Source organism: Mobula birostris, chromosome X (genome assembly GCF_030028105.1).
Source record: "Mobula birostris isolate sMobBir1 chromosome X, sMobBir1.hap1, whole genome shotgun sequence".
NCBI classification, from domain to species: Eukaryota; Metazoa; Chordata; class Chondrichthyes; order Myliobatiformes; family Myliobatidae; genus Mobula; species Mobula birostris.
Window position 1 is genome coordinate 19034711 of NC_092402.1, and position 23379 is coordinate 19058089.

The 23379-nt window shown below is 43.0% G+C and overlaps 1 protein-coding gene across 2 annotated transcripts in view; it reads left to right on the forward strand.

Annotated features, from left to right (window-relative positions):
• lasp1 (LIM and SH3 protein 1) overlaps positions 1 to 16007 on the forward strand; it is a 193969-nt gene extending 177962 nt beyond the window's left edge. The window contains exons 6-7 of one of the 2 annotated variants that reach the window (XM_072249218.1): positions 3640 to 3734; positions 15875 to 16007. In XM_072249218.1, the coding sequence (XP_072105319.1) occupies positions 3640 to 3734; positions 15875 to 15913 (134 nt within the window). In that variant the 3' untranslated portion in view covers positions 15914 to 16007. Of the gene's footprint in view, positions 1 to 3639; positions 3735 to 8670; positions 11687 to 15874 lie in introns of those variants that run through there. The other variant, XM_072249216.1, reaches the window with a different exon arrangement.
• The last annotated feature ends 7372 nt before the right edge of the window (positions 16008 to 23379 follow it).

Genomic DNA, 23379 nt, shown 5'->3' on the forward strand with positions numbered 1-23379 from the left:
GAATTGAAACCGGGCGCTTGAGCTGGAATTGGTTGTTGACTTCAGAAGGAGTAGTGGACCGCATGACCCCATTTACATCGGTGGTGCGCAAGTGGAACAGATCAAAAGCCTTAAGTTCCTCGGGGTCAATATCACAAATCACCTGACTTGGTCCAACCAAGCAGAGTCCACTGCCAAGAAGGCCCACCAGCGCCTTTACTTCCTGAGAAAACTAAAGAAATTTGGCCTGTCCCCTAAAGCCCTCACTAATTTTTATAGATGCACCGTAGAAAGTATTCTTCTAGGGTGCATAACAGCCTGGTATGGAAGTTGTCCAGTCAAAGACCGGAAGAAGCTGCAGAAGATCGTGAACACGGCACAGCACATCACACAAACCAATCTTCCGTCCTTGGAATCACTTTACACCGCACGCTGTCGGAGCAGAGCTGCCAGGATAATCAAGGACACCACCCACCCAGCCAACACACTTTTCGTCCCTCTTCCCTCCGGGAGAAGGCTCAGGAGCTTGAAGACTTGTACGGCCGGATTTGAGAACAGCTTCTTTCCAACTGTGTAAGACTGCTGAATGGATCCTGACCCGGATCTGGGCCGTACCCTCCAAATATCCGGACCCATCTCTCGGTTTTTTTGGACTACCTTACTTCCCATTTTTCTATTTATAATTTATAATTTAAATTTTTAATATTTACTAATTTTTACTATTTTTAATATTTTAAATATTTAATATGTGTAGTCCAGGGAGCGGGAAGCGCAGAATCAAATATCGCTGTGATGATTGTACGTTCTAGTATCAATTGTTTGGCGACAATAAAGTATAATACTGTTAGAGAATCTGAATCAGAAGTAGAATTATGTTTATAAGATTCAAGTACATTTATTATCAAAGCATGCATTAATTATACAACCTTGAGATTTGCTAGCTCACAGGTAGCTGCAAAGCAAGAAACCCAATTAAAGAAAAAAAGAATAAAAATAAAAGACCAACACTGTATGCGCAAAAGAAAGAAAAAAAAATGCAAATCATGCAAACAAGTGAAGCGAATGACAACATTTGGAACCAAAATTGAGACCTCAGATCTGAACCCCGGGGTAGCCTGGAGTAGGCCCAAAGCCTTGCTTATCCGTTCATCATATTAGTGGATACAGAGCAAAGCAGCTGGGGCATTCTTCATAGCCTCAGCACTATGGAGATGAGCATTGCAGAGAATGAGCGAAATTGGCTCTTGTCCTGACCCAGCTCCCTGTATGTTCAAGCTATCTGGGCTGGCATTTAAATTGACTTAACAATGGAACAGCGAAAGGCTCTGACACCCTGGAGAGAGGAGTGATCTTTCGGTTCTGATCTGGGCCAGCATTTAAATTGTCTAAACGGTGAATCATACCTTGCACTAGGACCTGGCTGCAGCAAAAGAATCCGGGCCTAGAACATGCTGCCCAGCAACTCGCTCTGGGCCCAGATTTTGTTGCCTAGCCTGAAGATGCTCTCAAGCTCTTCAAATCAGCTCGGTGCCCAGGACGATCCAACCTCACACCTGGGCCAGTCGTATGGACATCGGAACTCCATCTGCAACGATTCTGCATCACAGCATCCCAGCTCATTCCTAGAACTCACCTCGCCATTGCTTGCCCCTTCACTGTTTGAGGCAATAATTTAACACAATTTACTGAAGTCATGAAATTTGTTGTTTTGCGGCAGTAGGAGAATGCAATGCATAAAAATTTACAATGTTACAATAAGAAATACAGAGAAAAATAAGTAAGTAGTGCAAAAAGTGAGGTAGTGTTTATGATACATCGATGCCATGCCTATATGCCCAGAGGGAAGGACAGAATCACTGGGCCAAATGATCACTCCTTTGTGTTCACTTGAGAACATGAAATTTGGTGATCTAAATTTTATCTACTCATTGTGGTGTGATGCAGGAAGCACAGTTTGTGAAACATTTTCATACGAAGGAATATTCATCATCTCCCGCCAAGTGTGCACTGGATGAGGTTACTAAGACAGTACCTCCCACAGCACACCACAATGAAGGACAGGATAGCAGATTCAAGGGGACTCGTACAAAATTCCCTTCGAATCTCATACCATCCTGACTAGGAAAGTTGCTCAGTGGCCACTTCATTAGGTACCTCCTGGCCACTGATTGTATGTTCATGATCTTCTGCTGCTGTAGCCCATCCACTTCAAGGTTCAATGTGGTCAGAGATGTTCTTCTGCACACCACTGTTGTACCATGTGGTTATTTGAGTTACTGTCACCTTCCTGTCAGCTTGAACCAGTCTGGCCATTCTCCTCCGACCTCTCTTATCATCAAGTCATTTTGACCCACAGAATTGCCGCTCACTGGATTTTTTTTTGTTTTTCGCACCATTCCCTGTAAACTCTAGAGACTGTTGTGCATGAAAATCCCAGGGGATCAGTAATTTCTGACATACTCAAACCACCCCATCTGCCACCAATGATCATTCCATGATCAGAGTCACTTAGATCACATTTCTTCGCCATTCTGATGTTTGGTCCGAACAACAACTGAACCTCTTGACCATGTCTGTATGCTTTTATGCATTGAGTTGCTGCCACATGATTGGCTGATTAGATATTTGCATTGATGAGCAGGTGTACCTAATAAAGTGGCCACTGAGTTGTATATTGCTGGTTGTTCATTGTCTCTGTGTATGAATCCTGGAACTCCCTCCCCAGCTGCACTGCACCTTCACACACAGCCCACAACGGCCCAAGAGGACTCACCACCATTTTCTCGAGGGTGATTGGAGATGGGCAATAAATGCTGATGATGTTTGCATCTGGAAGTTTTCTGTCACAAAAGGACATAAAGAAGGTTTCATAGAGAGGGTTATACAGAATGGAAGCAGGCCCTTTGGCCCAACTGGTCTATGCCAACCAAGATTTCCATCTAAGTTGGTCCCATTTGCCTCTGTTTGGAGATTCAAGATTGTTTATTTTCATTCTTCAGTACAGGAGTGCAATGGAGAACAAAATGATTGTTTCTCCGGATCTAATGCAGCATTAAAAAAACACAGTAAGCATAAAAACACAAATATAAATCAATTTCATGAAACATAATGTACAAGTAACTGTTACGTGTGGACTTATATACTGTACTTAAGATTAGCAAATATATATAGACTGCTTGGCCCATATTCCTCTCAACCTTTTCTATCCATGTACCTGTCCAAATACCTTTTCAATGTTGTTAATGTACCTGCCTCAACCGTTTGTGCAGGCAACTTATTCCAAATACTGACCCATCCTCTTGGTGAAAAAATTGCCTCTCAGCATCGTATTAAATCTTACCTCTCACCTTAAGCCTACTGTAGGCCCTCTAGTTCTTCATTCCCCAACGCTGGGGAAAAGACTTTGTGCATTGACCCTACCTATGTCCATTGTGATCTTGTACACTTCCGTACGATCACCCCTCAGTCTTCATCACTACAATGAGAGAAGTCCCAACTGTTTTATCCTCTCTCCATAACGCAGTCTCTACAGTTAGCAACGTGTAAATCTCCTTGGCGCTTTTCAGAGCCAATGCACATTATAGCTATTTTGATGCAAAAATTTGTTAAATTGACAAGATTGTTCCTGACTTGCCTTTAATACTCTTTCTCTTTCTGTAGGCTACCAGCCACAAGCACCTTCACACCAGGAGCCCCCGACCCAGGTCTATAATCCGCCTGCTGCTGCACCATATGCCCCTCCTCCTTCAACTGGGGTAAGTGTGTAACAAGTTTTGTCTCTTCAGTGCTTCCCCAGAGCTGCTGTATAAAGCCACTGAAGGAAAGATTGCACATTTCTCCCACTCCTTGCATCGCTTCAGGAATGCCAAATCTCCATGCTGCAATGATGCAGTTAAGTGACTGTTTCATTCACTGGACAGCAAATTTTTTCAAAAGTGTTGCTTCCTCAGAATTTTTTTTGTGTGGTTATGATAGACCACGAAGCTGAACACAAGTATAATTTCAGACTGTATATCACGTAGAAATTTAGAGAAACAAGAAATTTAACTTTTATTGAATATAATACATTTCATTGCATAACGGTGCTGACGCTTTGCAATAGTTCAACTAAGCTATATACTTTGTTAATGATTTTCATTTGTACTTGGTGTCTGAGGCTTCTTGCTTAAGTGTCCAACAATAATCAGTCAGCATTGATGGATTCCATCTGCCCTGTTACTGTTTCTCAATGACCGCAATGTCCTGGTGAAACCTTTCACCATGCTCGTCACTGACAGCGCCAAGATTCGCATGAAAGAAGTCTAAATGGGAATGCAGAAAATTACATGTTGCACTTCATGCTTTTGTATGCTTGAACCATATCAACCAGCTGCACACAGTTTGGTAATCTGTAGTTGCAAAAAAAATTTTCAACAACATTCGAGATGCCTTGCATGCGATTTTCTCTAGTCCCACTACAATTGCCTGTCATTGATGACCTGTGTGAGTTGTGGACCAACAAAAATACCTTCCTTAATCTTGGCATCAGATAATCTGGGAAACATCCATGTCAAATATTGAAATCCTTCATGGAATTTTTGTGCCTGGTGACAGCAGATTCCATCCTTGTAGTTTTGAATCCAGTAATTTTGCTCTTGCCTTTGTCAAACACAAGTCTCCGACCAGGTCATTTAACTCAGACTGAGTTATCAGTTGATGCTTACCTGACACAAAGGGCTCAAAGTCTGTATCAGCATCAGTGTCGTTTTCCATTCCTGGCTTGTGCATCATGGCATCTTCGTCTGCCTCTTCTAGACTCCATGTCTCTGGTGGCTTCAGTACTGGAAGACTATCATCATGCAGCACAGGTCTCAAGGCTGAAGTGAGGTTGGGGTATTCTCGTTTTTAGCAGAGAAACCAGACACACTGGTCAGGCAGAAGTAGCAGTCTGTCACTTGATCCTTCTGCTCTCGTTATATCATCGGTACAGTGAACGGCATCGACTTCCGAGATCCTGTGAACCAAGCTCTAAGATCAACAGTGCATGTTGCGCAACAAAAGTGAGGAGCCCAGGCTTTGTCTTGGTCGCTAATTTTACACCCTAAGTAGAGGTCATGGGCTTTCTTAATAAGAGAAGTCATGCTCCATCTTTGAGACTTGAGTGTATACTCGCCACAAATATAACAGAAAGTGCTGCGGCTGTTGCAACATTGGCAAGACATTTTGCTGTCACAAATACTCTTGAAAATACAATTACTGTATTATAATGAGTACACACAAGCTGCTATGTGCATAGAGCATGCGCATCAATGTGATCGCAAACTGATACACATGCAAACGCAATGCATAGAACAGTGAGTGCGTGATGCTTTTACAGCCCTTCTAAAGCCTGCCCTGCCATGCAGCATCCACCCTGCCTAACCATGCCCAGGTAGGCCTGAACAAGATAGAAAACATTTCAGTTTGCATTCTGGGCAACGTATTAATTGACTTGAATTATGAATTGAAACAACAAATATCGGCAATTTTTTAAAAAATGACACATGATAGGGAAATTTCAAGGTGTTTTTCATGATCAGCAGCCCAAAATCCACAAGATACACCCAAAGGTATTCAGGAAGCAAAATCTTTGTTGTCCAGTGATTAGTTGTGGGATTAATGTTGGCCAGGTCACCAGTGAAGCACGCAAAGGTCAGACAGGACCTTATTTGACGTCGTGGTCAGGTGGGAATGTGGGCTGTGGCAAGGATGCAGAGAAGCTTCTGTGAGACATATGCAGGTGAATGGGCAAGGACATGGCCGATGAAATATCATGTGGAAAAATGTGAGGTCATAGATGAGTACAGCACAGAAACAGGCACTTTGGCCCATTTAGTTTGAGCTGAACTGTTATTTTGCTTAGTCCCATTGACTAACACCTGGACCATAGCCCTCCATACCCCCCCCCCCCATCCATTTACTTGTTCAAACTTAAAATTTGAAATTAATCCCACATCCACAACTTCTGCTAGCAGCTTGTTCCACACTCTCACCACCCTGTGAGTGAAGAAGTTCCCCTTAAACATTTCACCTTTCCCCCTTAACCCATGACCTCTAGTTCTGGTCTCACCCAACTTCAGTGGAAAAAGCCTCCTTGCACTTACCCTATCTGTACCCCTTATAGTTTTGTATACCTTTATTTTGTAAATGTTCAAGTGCTTTCTTGAAAATCCAGGTAAATAATTAATCCAATCACTGCATTAAAAATTATCCTCACCATAATGGAGGAATATTGGTTTTCCTGCCACACTCATTGAGTGTGTTTATTGATGTTTGGGTGCACCAGTTCCAGCTTTTTCCCTCCACACTTTACCTTTACTTCTCTTTCATTTTCATTTGAAATCAACATCACATTCTCCTCTGAACTTCTAACACTCCCTGTTCAAATTGATATCAATCCTAACTAAATGGGTCTTCCACTTTGGAAGACTGTGAGCCATTAAGTATCACGCACAGCAGATGTATTATAACAGGTGGCTTTAAAGCTGTGAAGTGTTCAGTAGTGTGTGACCAAGATATTGGCTGGATGATGTCAGATGGGAAGGGAGATTAAGATTGGAGAAGAGCCCTGTAGAGGAAATGACCCCCCACTTCCCTCTTCTTCAGTTCTCTACTCTGGGTCCCCTCTTACATCTTCTCCTTGCCTGCCTACCACCTCCCCCTATCAGATGCCTTCTTTTCCAGCCCTTTACCCTTTCCACCTATCACCTTCCAGTTTATTACTTCATCTCCCTTCCCCACTCACCTGGCTTCATCTATCACCTTCTAGCTTGTACTTCTTCCCCTCCCTCCACCTTCTTATTTTGCCTCCTTCCCCCCTCCTTTCCAGTCCTGATGAGGGGTTTCGGCCCTGAAATATTGACTGTCTGTTCCTCTCCATAGATGTTGCCTGACCTGCTGAGTTCTTCCAGCATTTTGTGTGTGTTGCTCTGGATTTCCAGCATCTTCAGAATCTCTTTTGTTTTTAATTTGTACTAATGTTGTTGTAGAACAAAGAGGGATCTTAGAGTTCAGGGTCATTGTTCCCTGAGAGTGGTGTCACAAGTATACAGGGTGGTGAAGAAGACTTTTTACATGCTGGCCTTCATCAGTGAGCATTAAAATTGGGAAGTTATGGTACCATTATACAGGAAGCTTGTGAGGTTGCATTTGGAGTATTGTGACCATTTTGGGCACCTTGTAGGAAAGATATTATTAAACTGGAAAGAGGGCAGAAACGATTTACAAGGATGTTGTCAGTAACTGAGGCATTGAGTTATAGGGGTGGTTGGCCAGGCTAGGACTTGATTCCTTGAGATGTACGAGATCTCAAGGGGCATAAATAGGGTGAATGCACTCAGTCTTTTTCTCAGCACTGGGGAAATCAAGAAAGAATAAAGACTTAATGGGATCTTGAGAGGCAACTTTTTTTTTAAATGTCAAGGCAGTATGTATGTTAAATAAGCTGCCAAGGAAAGTGGTTGAGGCAGGTGTAATAAGAGCTTTTAAAGGACAGTTGGACAAGTACATGGATTGGAAAGGTTTAGAAAGTCATGGGCCAAAAGTGGACAAATGGGACCAGCTTGGATAGTATCTTGGTCAGCGTGGACCAGTTGGGCTGACAGGCCTGTTTCTGTGCTATATGGCTCAATGATGTTGGACGTGGGCTCTCTGGCAGATTTCTTTTTCTACGTCTGCCTACACTTCCGTGCAGCAGAGACCCACGGGGAGGGGAGGGAGGGAGCCCAGAGGGGAAAGAGAAGGGGGGGGGGAGAGAGAACACATTCAGGAGGGGGGTACACCCAGAGAGAAGGGCACACAGAGAGACACTCTTGGCTGCACTTATTCTCTTCTATGTCATCCTTCTTCAAAGAAAGGGGCTTCCTTTCCTCCACCATCAACACTGCCCTTACCCACAACTCCTCCATTTCACACACATCTGCTTTCATCCCATCCACCCACCACCCCTCCAGGGATAGGATTCTTCTTGTCCTCACCTACCACCTCATAAGCCTCCACATCTAGCACGTAGTTCTTCGGAACTTCCGCCATCTCCAACAGGATCCCATCACCAAGCACAGCTTTCCCTCTCCTTCACTTTCTGCTTTCCACAGGGATCGCTCCCTACGTGACTCCCTTGTCCATTCGTCCCTCCCCATTGATCTCCCTCCTGGCACTTATCCTTGTAAGCAGATCAAGTGCTACACTTGCCCCTACACCTCCTCCCTCACAACTATTCAGGGCCCTAAATAGTCCCTCCAGATAAGGCAACACCTTACTAGTGTGTCTGTTGGGATCATCTACTGTATCTGGTGCTCCTGGTGTGGTCTCCTGTATATCAGTGAGACTTGATGTAGATTGGGAGACCACTTTGCCGAGCACCTATGCTCTGTCCACAAAAACACCTCCCTCTGGTGCCCATCCCCCTTCCCTTTCTTCCGTGGCCTTTTCTCCTCTTCTATCAGATTCCCCCTTCTCCAATCCTTTATCTCTTTCACCAATCAACTTCCCAGCTCCTTACTTCACCCCCTTCCCTGCTCCCCCCACCTTCTTATTCTGACTTCTTCCCTTCTCTTCCAGTCCTGATGAAGGGTTTTGGCCCAAAATGTTGACTATTTACTCTTTTCCAAAGATGCTGCCTGGCCTGCTAGTTCCTCCAGCATTTTGTGTGTATTCTCTTTTATTGCTTTGCAGAAGAGATTCCGAGCTGTGTATGACTACTCGGCAGCTGACGATGATGAGATCTCATTCCAAGATGGCGACTTGATCATTGATGTTCAGCAGATTGACGAAGGGTGGATGTATGGTACCGTGGAGAGAACAGGGGACACTGGCATGCTCCCAGCGAACTACGTGGAAGCAGTGTAACGGAGCCAAGATTGATGCCTGCTTATGCTTTGATTTTCTGTATTATATAAAAAAAATAACAGTATGAATCCCAACAATGATTTGATGACAAATTTAGGTTTAAAAAAATTTAAAATTGTGATTCTAAATGCATAATATAGCTTTCTCTGTTATTTTTCATGTTGCTGGAATATAGTCAAATTTTCTTTGGCTTAACTAGATTGGATAAGAGATAATTATTTTGCAAAGCCATTTAATGCTCTGTATTGCTCCCCCCTCACTCCTCCAATTATTAAATGACCGCTCTGATCACTGCACCTTGCAGATGCTGAAGAGGAAATTCTTGTCTCTGGATTACTATAGCCAGATGTGTCCAAGCAGCCCTCATCAATACAGGGAAATGTAACATCAGTATTACCTTGCAAGTTGCTGCAACATCCAGGATCGTTCTATTGCTGGCTGGGTAAACTAGTGTGTCTGTTTGGACACAGTGAGGATTGGATTGCCTGAGCAGTCAGGGCACTTCAATTCTACTCATTTCATTCTTTGGATTTTAGCCTAGTGAGTGCATTGACATCACTTGGCTCTGGGAGTAATATTTCTCGCCAAATAGTTCACAAAAATCAATACCCAGTTCTCATTGGCCCAGGAATCTCAAGCCTTTGTGTCCAATCAAATTGTTTTATGCTCTTGCCATTTTTTTTCTTTAAGCAATATGAGGAAATGCAAGTCAGAGTAGAGGGATTCCTGCAGCCATCCATACCTCATCAGTATCATCGGATCCTAGTTGTTTCAGAGTTTGCCACAGGACTTCAGCCACTCTCCAGGGGAGGCTGGTGGATAAGGCAGCCATTGCCATCTCCTTCTGTAACAGTCCTTCAGTCCTTGTAATAATGTACAATAGTGACCATGCTTCTGTGCCAGAAGTCAGTTTAGAGCAACATAGGGTCAGTTTTAAAATTGGAGGAAGGAGGTATGGAAGTAATATATTCCAGTGTTATGAGTTGGTGTGGGAATCATGCTTTGGTTTGGCAACGCTATACCCTGCAGATTTCAGATTTAATAATAAGATCAGTACTCCAGTAAAATCCATGTAAAAAGAATATTTAACCCAGTCAAGCACAGTTTGTGGCTGTCTGCCTTCCTTCTCCCTTTAGGTTTGAACTATTTCAAAGCTTAATCACATAAGCAGATGAGACCCAACTAATGTACATAAAATGGATAAGCATTTTATGTCATTGAAATGAAACCTGCAAAGACTTAAGTTAACAGCTCTACTTAATTCGATGAAAAGCTGGAAGACTTTTACAGGGATTAATTTGCATGGCTTTCTAAACTCTTGAGTGTGTTAACTTTTAATATAATATTGAAACTAATGTGAAACAGCCTGATGCTGGGGGAAAAAAAAAATTCCTGAGGAATTTTTGTCTTTTTCTATAAAGTTGTACAAACAGCAGAATGCTGTCTGGGCATTGAGTGGCTCTTAGGAACTGGCCTGGAATCTTTTTACTAATCTTTGTCCCTTCTCATGTGATGAAAACTGTCCCTAGCTAACTATTCCAATTTAAATGATCATTTAGAAGTTCAGACTGTTCTTTGGAACAACAAACACTTTCTTAAACATCAAGAAGTCATTAATTCAAACAGTGGCTGTGGTGACTGGAATTATAGAAATTAACTGAACCATTCCTGTTGGTCATTGGCACAACATTTATTAAATCCAGTCCAAGACTGGATCTACCAGCATTCCTCATCTACAGAAAATGACTCTGTATACTTTGAAAACCTCTTAAGGCACAAAGTGGTGTACGTTTTATTTTCAGGTTATAATGAATAAATACGAAAGAGCTGTACTTTAGTCAATAAATTACTGAATTGCAACAGTGTTTATTCTACTAGCCTCAAATCCGGTCCAGGCACTGATATTTAGTTGTGCTTTGTAGTGATTGGATTATGATCTCATATTTCCATTTTTCTGGAATTGACTTCTCTTGTGAAATTGCCAAGAATCTTATCTAACTAGCTGTGATGTTAAAATTCAGGTACCAATACTACTGGACCACTGAAGATTTGTACACAAGCACAAACGTGCAGACACTGCGTGCCAATATTAATGACTTAACATTCCATGGAATCAGTACATTAACTGCTTCATCTTAGCATGCTGTTTAATTTGAAACCTGCAGTTATAATTGCTAATTAATTGGTTAGAAATTTTTGTTTTTTTGAAGTTGCGCTTTATCAAGTTCAGCTTAGCTTTGCTAAGGATGCTATTGAGCTTCCCTGTGTACCTGCGAAATGTTAGCACCTGAGCTTAACTTAGGTCTCTGAGTTGTTCATTTAACATGCAACTCTGTACAAAGGGAGCAGTTATGTCTAAGCTGCCTTTCCATCAAAACATGCTGTTGTGTTGGGCAAATTAATCCCATAGGTGAGAGACCTTAAGTGTTGTTTTCCTGAGAAGTCCTTTGGATCATCTTTGGGTGGAAGAATAGAGGTCCGTCTCGGTACCCACTTCCCCAACCACCACAAAAGTTGTATCTTACAATCAGTGGACTTTCCTCAGTGAAGCAAATGGCCTCCAGTTGTCTTGTGTAAACCTGGGTTGAGAAATGACCTTCTGCATAGTCCATCACAAAACTTAAGTATGTTTCAAAGGCAGTTGTTAGTTTGGAAATTAAGAAGGGGAGGGGAAAATGGGTGCTGCTATCTGCATAAAATACTGCACATCTGTGAATCAAATGAAGCATGTTTTCGCTCTTCTGAATTCTTCATTACCATGCTTGCAGTTTTTAGGAAAAATGTATTTTTTGGCATGATCTTTACATGACAAATTGTCAATAAACTTAAAGGTGAGAACCAATGTGGATTTTATTTATTTAATTTTGTCTTTCTTGTACATTGTTTTGAAAAATCTTCCTTGAAAGTAGCATCATAGGTTTAATGAGCAATGAGATTGCAGCTGAATAATCTATTTTTGATGGTTATTGGTGTGTAGGGCAGAAAACTGGGGTGAATGTTTTTCTCCCCCCATAGAAACATAATATGGCCATTCAGCCCATTGAGTCTGCTCTGCCATTCCATCAGGACTGATTTATTATCTCTGCCTTCTCCCCGTAACCACTGACACCCTTGCTAATCAAGAATCCATCAAACTCCACTTTGAATATACTCAATGACTTGGCCTCCACAGCCATCTGTGGCAAAGAAATCCACAGATCCTCCACCCTCTGGCTAAAGAATTCCTTCCCATCTCCGTTATAAAGGGATGTCCCTCTGGTCCTAGAATGCCTCCAGTACTGGAAACAACCTCTCCACATCCACTCTATCGAGGCCTTTCAATATTTGATATGTTTTAATGAGATACCCCCCCCCCCCATTCTTCTAAACTCCAGTGAGTACAGGCCCAGACCCATCAAATGCTCCTGATACATTAACTCTTTTCATTCCCAGGATCATTCTTGTAAATTTCCTCTGGACCCTCTCCAATGCACGTCCCTTCTTAGATGAGGGGCCCACAACTGCTCACAATACTCCAAGTGCAGTCTGACTACTGTCTTATAAAGCCTCAGTTTTATAAGCGCTCATCAACTTCAACCAGATTCATTCCATAAACCACCTCCACACAGACAGTGGCCAATTAACCTACCAGCCCATTGAGATGTGGGAGAAAACCAGAGCACTTGGAGGAAACCTACAAGGTCACAAGGAAAACGTGTCTTCTTCACTATTCGTCTGTGAGGACTGCTCTGGATCTTATAGGTTTCAACAAGTCATCTGTCATTCTTCATAACTTCAGTCATTACACACCAAACCCTCTCAGTCTAAGACAAGCTGCTCATTCTGAGTATTAATCCAGTAAAATTTCTCTAAACTATCTTCAGCAAATTAAGATCCATCCTTAAATAATACCAATACTGAGCACAGTACTCCAGAGGTATTTTTATCAGTACCCCCTGTAAATGAAAACAATCTCCCTCACTTTATTTAGTTCCACACGCTATAAACAAAAGTGTACATTATGCTTTCCTGCTTACTGCTTGAACCTGATTTGTAAACCAGGCCCAACATAATGCGATCATGAAGAAGGTTATACTTAATGATGAGTTTTGAGGGGATTTGGTACATCCTGAAGGCTCTGGCAAATTTCTACAGCTGTACAGTGGAGAACATTCTGGCTAGTTGCAGCTCTTCCTAGTACGAGGGCTGCAATGCACAGGATTTCAAGTGGCTGCAGAGGGTTGTAGACTCAGCCACCAGCGCCATCACAGGGACAACCTCCCAACCTTTGAGGACATCTTCAAAAGGCAATGCCTCAAGAAGGCATCAGTCATCATTAAAAACCCTCACCAGCCTGGTAACGCCCTTTTTTCATTACCACCATCAGGGAGGAGGCACAGGAGCCTCAAGACACGTACTCAGTGATTTAGGGACAGCTTCTTCTCCTCTGTCGACAGATTTCTGAATAGTCTATGAATCCTCAATTTCTGTTTTGCACTATTTATTCATTTTGTTTTGAAACAGTAAATTTTACATCTTGCATTGTACTGCTGTCACAAAACAACAAATTTCATGACATATGCCCACAGTCCAAAGACATGAGTTAGTAGGGTAATTGACAACTTGGGTGTAATTGTGTAGTGTAGGCTCTTTCAGTAGGAAAGGCCTATTGCCATGCTGTACAGTATCTCTGAATAAAAAGTAAATAAAAATATAGTGATAATAAGCCTGATTCTGATTATGCCTTAGAACAGCCAAATCCCTTTACATCCCAGAGATCTGCAATTTCCCACCATTGTTTTGGTGCATTTTTAAAACTCTGCCTGCCAAATTATATCTTTCTATCTTGCATTCCAATTCCAGATATTTGACATTACATTGTAGCTTCTCAGTGTTCTCATTGCAGCTTAGTTTATGACCTATTATTTTGCCTAGTACTGTTACCCTCTCATTGTATTGTTGGAATGCTTTTATCACAATGTGGTAATGCATAAATTTATTTGTTCAAAGTCTCTGTCATTTCCTTGTTTCTGTTAATTAATTCCCTAATCTCATTCTCTAATAGACCAATGTTTAATTTAGCTAAGCTTCCTGTGGAAGACCTTATGGTCAGTTATACACTTGCAGGCTTATTCCAAACAATAGACACAAAATGCAGCAGGTCAGGCAGCATCTATGGAGAGAGGATAAACAGCTGATATTGTGGGGCGAGACCCTTTATCAGGACTGTTTATTCCTCTCCATAAATGCAGCTTGACCTCAGAGTCTCTCTAGCATTTTGTGTGTGTTGCTCAAGAATTCCAGCATCTACAGAATCTTTTGTTTTCACATAATCAAAGATCCCCTCCCATCCTGTGCATTCTTCTCCCCTTTCCCATTGGGCAAAAGATACAAAAGCCTGAAAGCGCACATCACCACGGTCAAGAACTGCAAGTCTATTAAATAAATCTCTTAGAACATAGAACATTACAGTACGGGCCCTTTGGCCCACAACGTTGGGCTGATCCTTTAGCCTACTCTAAGATTAATCTAACCCTTTCCTCCTACTTACCCCTCCATTTTTCTATCATGCACGTGCCTATCCAAGAGTCTTATAAGTGACCCTAATCTACCATCAGCCCTGGTAATGCATAAAGGGATATGGGGAGAAGGTGGGCAATTAGGGCTGAGAGGGAAATTGGGTAGCCATGCTGAAATGTTGGAGCAAACCCGATGGGCCAAATGGCCTAAATCTTATGGTTCCACACACCCACCATACTTTGTGTTAAAAAAACACTACCTCTATTATTCCCTTTATACTTTCCTCCAATCACCTTAAGATTATGCCCCCTTGTAATAGCCATTTCCGTCCTGGGCAAAAAAAAAAGTCTCTGGCTGTCCACTTCATCTTGTACACCTCTATTAAAATTATCTCGTACAATAGATAGACTCTTGACCTCACAATCTACCTCTTCGTGACCTTGCACCTGCACTGCCCTTTCGCTGTAAATGTTACACTTAACTCTGATGTTTTTACCTCTTACTACCTCTAAGCACTGTTGTAATGAATTTATCTCTATGAAGCGTATGTAACAATAATTCAGCACGGACTAGATGGGCCGAAGGGTCCGTTTCTGTGCTGTAGCGCTCTGTGACTCTATAACAAATTTTTCACTGCAGCTCGGTACAAGAAGAAACCGACTAACTAATGCTTATAAAAGACCCTGCTTCAAAAATCATTTCAGTACAATACTGATCCAGTTATCAACGTTACAAACACGACACTGTTCGTGACAACTTGCTCCGCACGAAATAATTGCATTATAACAATAAATACACTTCACAAAAAATATTAGCTGTAAAACACTTTGAGATGTTTGCCTAGCGATTCGGAGAGGCGCCATATAAATGCAAGTGTGGTAAAGTGCATTTCTCCTGGAGTGCTCGTGGTGTCTCACTTTCTCCAGTGCGTCTCCGCTTCCCCGGACCACCCAATTCCACACCAGTTGCCGAATCCGGAGAAGCCGGTACATCACAGTGTCCTTTCCAGTCGCTATCCTGCTACGGCCGGTTTACGATGCTGGACGTCTTCCTGTTGATGTTGTTTGCCATCGTCAGTCTGGTAATTCTCTCCTACATTATCTACGTCCTGTAGGAGACAGGAGCGGCACTGGAGTAGAGATGCGGGGTAGCGGGCGCTGGCTCCTGCGTCGGCCGTCATTGTATTCGCCACGAGGTTTGTATCAAACACATCATTTTCAGTAGCGGCGTTAACATTACTGGCGAACGATGCAATTAAACGCTTGCACTATCCCACGTTATTGCAAAGGGAGTACTTTAAATGGCCGTGAGACATAGAAGCAGAATTAGGCAATTCGGCCCATCGTCCGTTCCGCCATTTTATCCTGGCTGATTTATTTTACCTTTCAGCCCCATTCTCCTGCCTTCATCTTGATGCCCTGCATAATCAAAAACCTATGAACCTCTACTTTAAATATACCCAATGACAGTCCCCGCAGTCGTTGTGTGGTAATGAATTCCACATAAACCTAGAATTGTTTATTTTTTTCAGGGGTACCCATTTACTATAGAACTGCAGATCTGGGTTTAAAGATTTTGATGCCAGAGGCATTAATTTATGATATTGGCATCGTGGACGTCACTCATCCTGCCCGGAATCGATGACCGACGCTGCGAATTCAAAGGTCAGATTTTTATCGTCAGAGCCAATAGCCTGTCTGCGGAGGCGGGTCTCTCAGCCTTGGTCAGTTCTTTAGGACATCTTTGAAAACAACTTAGTTTCTAAATAACTTGTGTTGGAACCAATGTTCCTGCAGGTTTGTCAGCTAGAGAGTTTTAAGATTAAGTAGTGTTGCAAACATTTGAACACAAACATCTAGCCTGACAGCTAAGTGCAGTTTGTAGGAATGGGACCATCTATTTGACTGACAAGAAAAATAGTTTTTTAGAACTGATCTAGAAAATCCCAGACCATCTGTCTGCCGTACTCATCCCTCTCCTATCTGGGGGTCCCTGCGTGGAAGCTTTGGGGGGAGGAGGGTGGGGGAGTGGGTGAAGGGTTCTGAGTTGGTGTGCGTCAGTAGGAAGACTGATATCTTTTCTTACCTTCTCCCTTATGCTGTTCACTATCACCTCTAAGAGGCAGGAGTGATCCAGAATAATAACCATGAATAAATTCCTAACAACGCAAACAAAACGCTGGAGGAACTCAGCAGGCCAGGCAGCATCTGTGGAAAAGAGTACAGTCGATGTTTCAGGCTGACACCGTTTGGCAGGACTATAGGAGGTGGCAGAGATTACAGAGGGGGAGAGGCATAAACTTTTTCAGGGTAGGCATCCCTGGAAGAGACCACAGAGTAGTAATCCAGTCACAAATGAGAGAATCTGCAGATGCTGGAAATCCGAGCAACATACACAAAATGCTGGAGGAACTCGGCAGGCCGGGCAGCATCCCCATCACTCTGCAGTACTGCTGTTTTTACCAGGGGAGGAGAAATAAAAATGAGAGGGCATATGTTTAAGGTGAGAGGTTAAAGATTTAAAAGGAACCTAAGGTGCAACTTCATCATACAGGAGGTGGTGAGTATATGGATTGAGTTGCCAGAGGAAGTGATTGAGGTAGGTATAATAACAACATGCAAAAGTCATCTGGATAAGTACACTGACAGAAAAGATTTAGAGGGATTTGGGCCCAGTGCAGGCAACTAGGACTAGTTAGGTGGGTATCTTTTATTTTTATTTAGAGATACAGCACAGTCACAGGCCTTTCTAGCCCAACAAGCCAGTTACATTCATGTGACCAAACCCGTACATCTTTGGACTGTGGGAGGAAACCCACGTGGTCACAAGGAGAGCGTGCAACCTCCTTCTGGCAGCAGAACTGATCTCAGGTTGCTAGTGCTGTAATAGTGTTATACGTTAACCACTGCCCCTTCCTGGTCTGAATTGGACCAAAGTGTCTGTTTCTGTGCTGTATAACTCTGACTTTTGCAACGAACGCATCAAAAGCATATAAGACTGACACGATAGTACAATTCTTAGAAGTGGAGAGAGGAAATTAGTTCTGTTATAGATATGAGCAAATGTACTGTATGTTGGACATTTGAATTCAATAATATTATGGGAGCTAGTTCTATGTAGGTGTGTCCATAAGTTGAGTAGTTTGTAAACTGGCAATTGTCTAATCAGACTGTTTGCATTAGCTAGGTGGGCTGTTAAAATAATTTGGAGATTTGGTGGAGAGTGGGAGGCCTCCCATTTAAATTGAGAAAGCCTTTATCAGGAGAATGTGGAACCAATAGATTGTAAGGAGTACAAAAGACCCTTTGGACATCTTGCCAAAGTTGTTACTCATTCTGTTCTTTAGACTTCCTAACATCTTTACCAGCCTGCGAAGTCCTGTGCTATCAGCTCTCTGGTCATGTATGCACCCCTGTCCTTTGCCCTATCCCAGTCTTTCCCCTTAGTTCCCTCCTCCCATCCTCCATTTACCTGAAGAGTTACAAACACAAGAAAATCTGCAGATGCTGGAAATCCAGAGCAACACACACAAAATGCTGGAGGAACTCAGCAGGCCAGGCAGCATCTATGGAAAAGAGTAAACAGTCAACGTTTCAGGCTGAGACCCTTCATCAGGACTGGAAAGTTAACTGTTCCTCTCTCCACAAATACTACCTGAACTGCAGAGTGTTTCCACTATGTTGTTTTTATTTGAAGTAGATTTATTGTCATTGCTTCCTCACACCTAAATGGATTAACCAATCTAAGGTTAACAAATGTCTCCTATAGTACATAGGACATTATAGCACGGTACAGGCCCTTTGGCCCGCAATATTGTGCCGACCTTTTATCCTTCTCTAAGAGCAGTCTAAACTTTCTCTCCTACATAACCCTCCATTTCTCTATCAACTATGTGCCTATCTAAGTTTCTTAAATATCCCTAATATATCTTTCACCTCAGAAACTGAGGCTCTTTCACCTCCGATGGTTGGAGAAGTTTGGTATGGGCCCCCAAATGCTAAGAACTTTCTACAGGGGCACAACTGAGAGCATCCTGACTGGCTGCATCACTGCCTGGTATGGGAACTGTACTTCCCTCAATCGCAGGACTCTGCAGAGAGTGGTGCGGACAGCCCAGCACATCTGAGGGTGTTAATGAACTTCCCACTATTCAGGACATTTACAAAGACAGGTGTTTAAAAAGGGCCCGAAGGATCATTGGGGACCCGAGTCGCCCCAACTACAAACTGTTCCAGCTGCTACCATCCGGGAAATGGTAGCGCAGCATAAAAGCCAGGACCAACAGGCTCTGGGACAGCTTCTTCCACCAGGCCATCAGACTGCTTAATTCATGCTGATACAATTGTATTTCTGTTATATTGACTGTCCTGTTGTGCATGCTGTTTATTATAAATTACTATAAATTGCACATTGCACATTCAGACAGAGATGTAACATAAAGATTTTTACTCCTCGTGTATATGAAGGATGTAAGTAATAAAGCCAATTCAGTTCAATACCTGGATCGGGGAGCAAGCCTTATGAGAATAGGTTGAGTGAACTCAGCCTTTTCTCCTTGGAGTGATGGAGGATGAGAGGTGATTTGATAGAGGTGTACAAGATGATGAGACGTATTGATCGTGCGGATAGTCAGAGGCTTTTTCCCAGGGCTGAAATGGCTAGCATGAGGGGGCAGAGTTTTAAGGTGCGTGGAAGTAGGTGCAAGGGGGTGTCGGGTATGTTTTTCCACACGGAGTGGTGGGGGTGTGGAATGCACTGTCAGCGACGGTGGTGGAGGTGGATACAAGAGGGTCTTTTAAGAGACTTAGCTAGGTACATGGAGCTTAGAAAAATAGAGTGCAATGCGCTAGGGAAATTCTAGGCAGTTTCTAGAGTAGGTTACATGGTCAGCACAACAACATGGGCCGAAGGGCCTATAATGTGCTGTAGATTTCTACGTTCTATGTACCACCACCACCACTACCCCTAGCAGTGCATTTCATGAACTTTCCACTTTCTATGTGAAAAGAGCACGTGTGATATCCTCCCCCTCCAATCACCTTAGAATTATGTCCTCTCATGACTTATACTCCCCTCCTGTGGGTTGTTTCAAGGTGCTGGGTGACTCAATGGCCAGTCTTCATTCTACTGATCTTGTGGTAACACCAAAATGAGCAGAGTGTGAATCCAGTTGTTAGCTTATAGGAGGTAACTGCAGATGTGGTACAATTCTAATGCTATATATCAAATGTAGAACAAAGTTCAAAGTAAATTTATTACCAAAGTAGTAGTACACAGTATGTCATCATTTTCTTGCAGACACTCACAGTAGAACAAAGGAATACGACAGAATCATTAAAAAACTACAAGGACGACAAATAGCCAATATGCAAAACCAGACAAACTGCAAATAAGAAAAAAAACAACAATAAATAAATAGTAAATACTGAGAACTTGAGTTGTAGAGTCCTTGAAAGTGAGTCCATAGTTTGTGGAATCAGTTCAGTGTTCAGTGATTCAGGAGCCTGATGGTGAAGGGTAATAATTTCCTTAACCTGTACAATACAGCACAGTACAGGCCTGTGGCTCCCAATGTTGTCCCGACCCTTTAACCTGCTCCAAGATCAATCTAATCTCTTCCCCCCACATACCCCATCATTTTTCTATCACCCATGTGCCTATCTAAGTGTCTCTTAAATGTCTCTAATGTGTCTTGTCTACCACCACCCCTGGCAGTGCGTTCCACACACTCACCACTCTCTGTTTTTAAAAATAACCCGCCTCCGATATCTTTCCTATACTTTCTTCCGACCACCTTAAAATTATGCCCCCTAGTATGAGCCATTTCCACCTGGGGAAAATGTTTCCACTCATTCTATGCCTCTTATACTTAATGGTACATTCATTATCCTTGAGAGAATAATAAACTGCAAAGATGAATTTCCTGCTGTTTCTATGAGAATTATAGTAAATCTGAAACAGTTGAGTGGTCTCTGTCATTTAGTCATACTGGATTTCTTTCCACAGCTGGCATCCAGCACAGATGGGAGGGCCCATGTTGGACACAAGAAAATCTTCCTGAGATGTGCCTCCTTGCTGGAGTTGTGCTCACCACAGACTGCCAAGCTCCATCTGTCCACTGACATGAAGGTGGACAGACACCCAGAGTCTTACAGAAAAACTCATCCCCTCTCAAGTTTTACAGAAGGTGCTGTGATGTTGGCCAGAATGCCTCTGAATGTTGATACAGCTTTGCCTTTGGATGAAGTGTTTAAACTGCTGACAAATAGGAACAGCTGTGTATTCCCAAGACTGATCCCATGATCTCTTTCCTTCAGAAAGTGATGTTGTTTCAAGTTATTCTGGTTTTCAGATGCATCATATTACTGCACCTTTTAACTAGTTCTTTCACTGATACATCTATGATCAAATAGAATGTTAGATCACAATAAAATTGTGTACAGCAGATATTTCACCATGGTGTAATTAGTAGTGAAGAGAAAGTGTAAATTAAAGTTTCACAGGAGAAGTGCAGAACTTCCCTTGTAATCCATTCCACCTTAATCAATGAGTTAGAAATGAACCTCCTTGGTCTCATTTAATCTAAACTGGCATGGCAGCATAACAGATAATATGACGGGGTTCAATTCCCACTGCTGTCTGCAAGGAGTTCGTACATTCTCCCCTTGACTGTGTGGGTTTCCTCCCAGGTTCCAAAAAACATACGGGTTATGGTTAGTGAGGTGTGTTGCTATGTTGTTGCGGGAAGTGTGGCGACACTTGCTAGCTGCTCCCAATACAATCCTCACTGATTTGGGACTCAAATTTGGTAAGACCATATCTTATGGTATTTCATTTTCATACAGAAACAGGCTTTTCGGGCCATCTAGTCCATGCAAAACTATTAATTTGACTGCACCCAGACCATACCCCTCCGTTCTGTATATCTATCCAATTCCTCTTAAATGTTGAAATTGAATCCACATCCACCACTTCTGCTGGCAGCTCATTCCACACTCTGACAACCTCTGAGTGAAGAAGTTCCCCCTAATGTTAACTTAAAACATTTCACCTTTCACCCTTAACCCATAACCTCTAGTTCTAGTCTCCCCCAACCTCTGTGGAAAAAGCCTGCTTGCATTTACCCTATCTATGCCACTCATAATTTGGTATACTTCTATCAAATGTCTCCTCATTCTCCTGTGCTCCAAGGAATAAAGTCCTGGTCTATTCAATCTTTCCCTATAACTCAGGTCCTCCAGACCCAGCAACATCCCAGTAAATTTTTTCTGGACTCTTTCAACCTTGTTTACATCTTTCCTGTTGGTTGTTGACCAAACTGCACACAATACTCCAAATTAGGCCTCGCCAATGTCTCGTACAACTTCAATATAACATCCCAACTCCTGAAGCAAAGGCTTTCTTTATGATCCTGTCTATCTGTGATTCCACTTTCAATGAATTATGGACCTGCATTCCCAGATCCCTTTGTTCTACCGCACTCCTCAGTGCCCTAACATTCGCTGTGTAAGGCCTACCCTGGTTGGTCCAGCCAAAATGCAACATCTCACACTTGTCTGCAGCAAATCCCATCTGCCATTTTTCAATTTTTCAGCCCATTTTTTCCAGCTGGTCCAGATCCCTCTGCAAGTCATGATAGCCTTCCTCACTGTCCACTACACACCCAACCTTGGTGTCATCTGCAAATTTGATGATCCAGTTGACCACATTACCATCCAGATCATTGACATAGATGACAAAGAACAAAGGATCCAGCACACCACTAGTCACAGGCCTCCAGTCAGAGAGGCAACCATCTACTACCACTCTCTGGCTTCTCCCACAAAGCCAATGTCTAATCCAATTTACTATCTCATCTTGAATGCCAACCCTCCTCCTTTAATCCTTCCTGCTCTGTCACATCTAAAACAATGGAACCCCTGAATACTGAGCAACCAGTCGTGCCCCTCCTGCAACCAAGTCTCACTAATGGCGACAATCTCATAATTCCAGGTGTTGATCCATCCCTGAGCCAATCTGCCTTTCCAACTATGCTTCTTGCATTGACATGTATTGTCACTGAAAAACATTGTCACTAGGATATTAGTCCCCCTCCAGTTCAGGTGTACACCGTCCCTTCTGTACAGGTCCCACCCTCCCTGGAAGAGAACCCAATGATCCAAAAATCTTATGCCCTCCCTCCTACACCAACTCCTTCACCACATATTAAACTGTAAATTTTCCTAGTTCTAGCCTTGCTGGAGGTCCTGCCCTTCAACTTAGCACCTAACTCCCTGAACGCCCTATGCAGAACCTCATCACTCATCCTACCTATGTCATTGGGACCTACATGGACCACAACCTCTGGCTACTCACCCTCCCACTTCAAAATGCTGAGGACTCAATCTGAGATATCCCAGACCCTGGCACCAGGGAGGCAGCGTACCATCCAGAAATCTTATTCTTGCTCATAGAACCTCCTTTCTGTTCCTCTAACTAACGAATCCTCTATCACCACAGTGTGCCTCTTCTTCCCGCACCCCTTCCTTTCTGAGTCACTCAGTACCAGGGAACTGACTGCTGTGGCTTTCCTCTGTTAGGTCATTCCCCGTGACAGTATCCAAAGTGATAAACGTGTTGTTGAGGGGGGATGCTCACAGGGGAACTCTGCACTGACTCCTTAACCCCTTTCCCCTTCCTGACTGTCTCCCAGTTTCCTGTGACCTGCACCTTGGGTGTAACTACCTCTCTACATGTCCTATCACCCCTTCAGCCTCCTGAATGATCCAGAGTTCATCCAGTTCCAACTCCAACTCCAACTCCAACTCCTTATTGTGGATTATTAGAAGCTGCAGCTGAATACACTTCTCGCAGTTGTCGTTGTCAGGGACACTGGAGGTCTCCCTGACTCCGCACATCCTGCAAGAGGAACATTCCACTATCCTGCCTGGCATCTCTACTGTCCGAACTGATCAAATGTAAAGAAGGTGGGGGGGGGGTGGGGAGGGAACCTCTACCTACAGCTTTTTTGCCTTCTCTGACTGAAGCCTTTTCAAG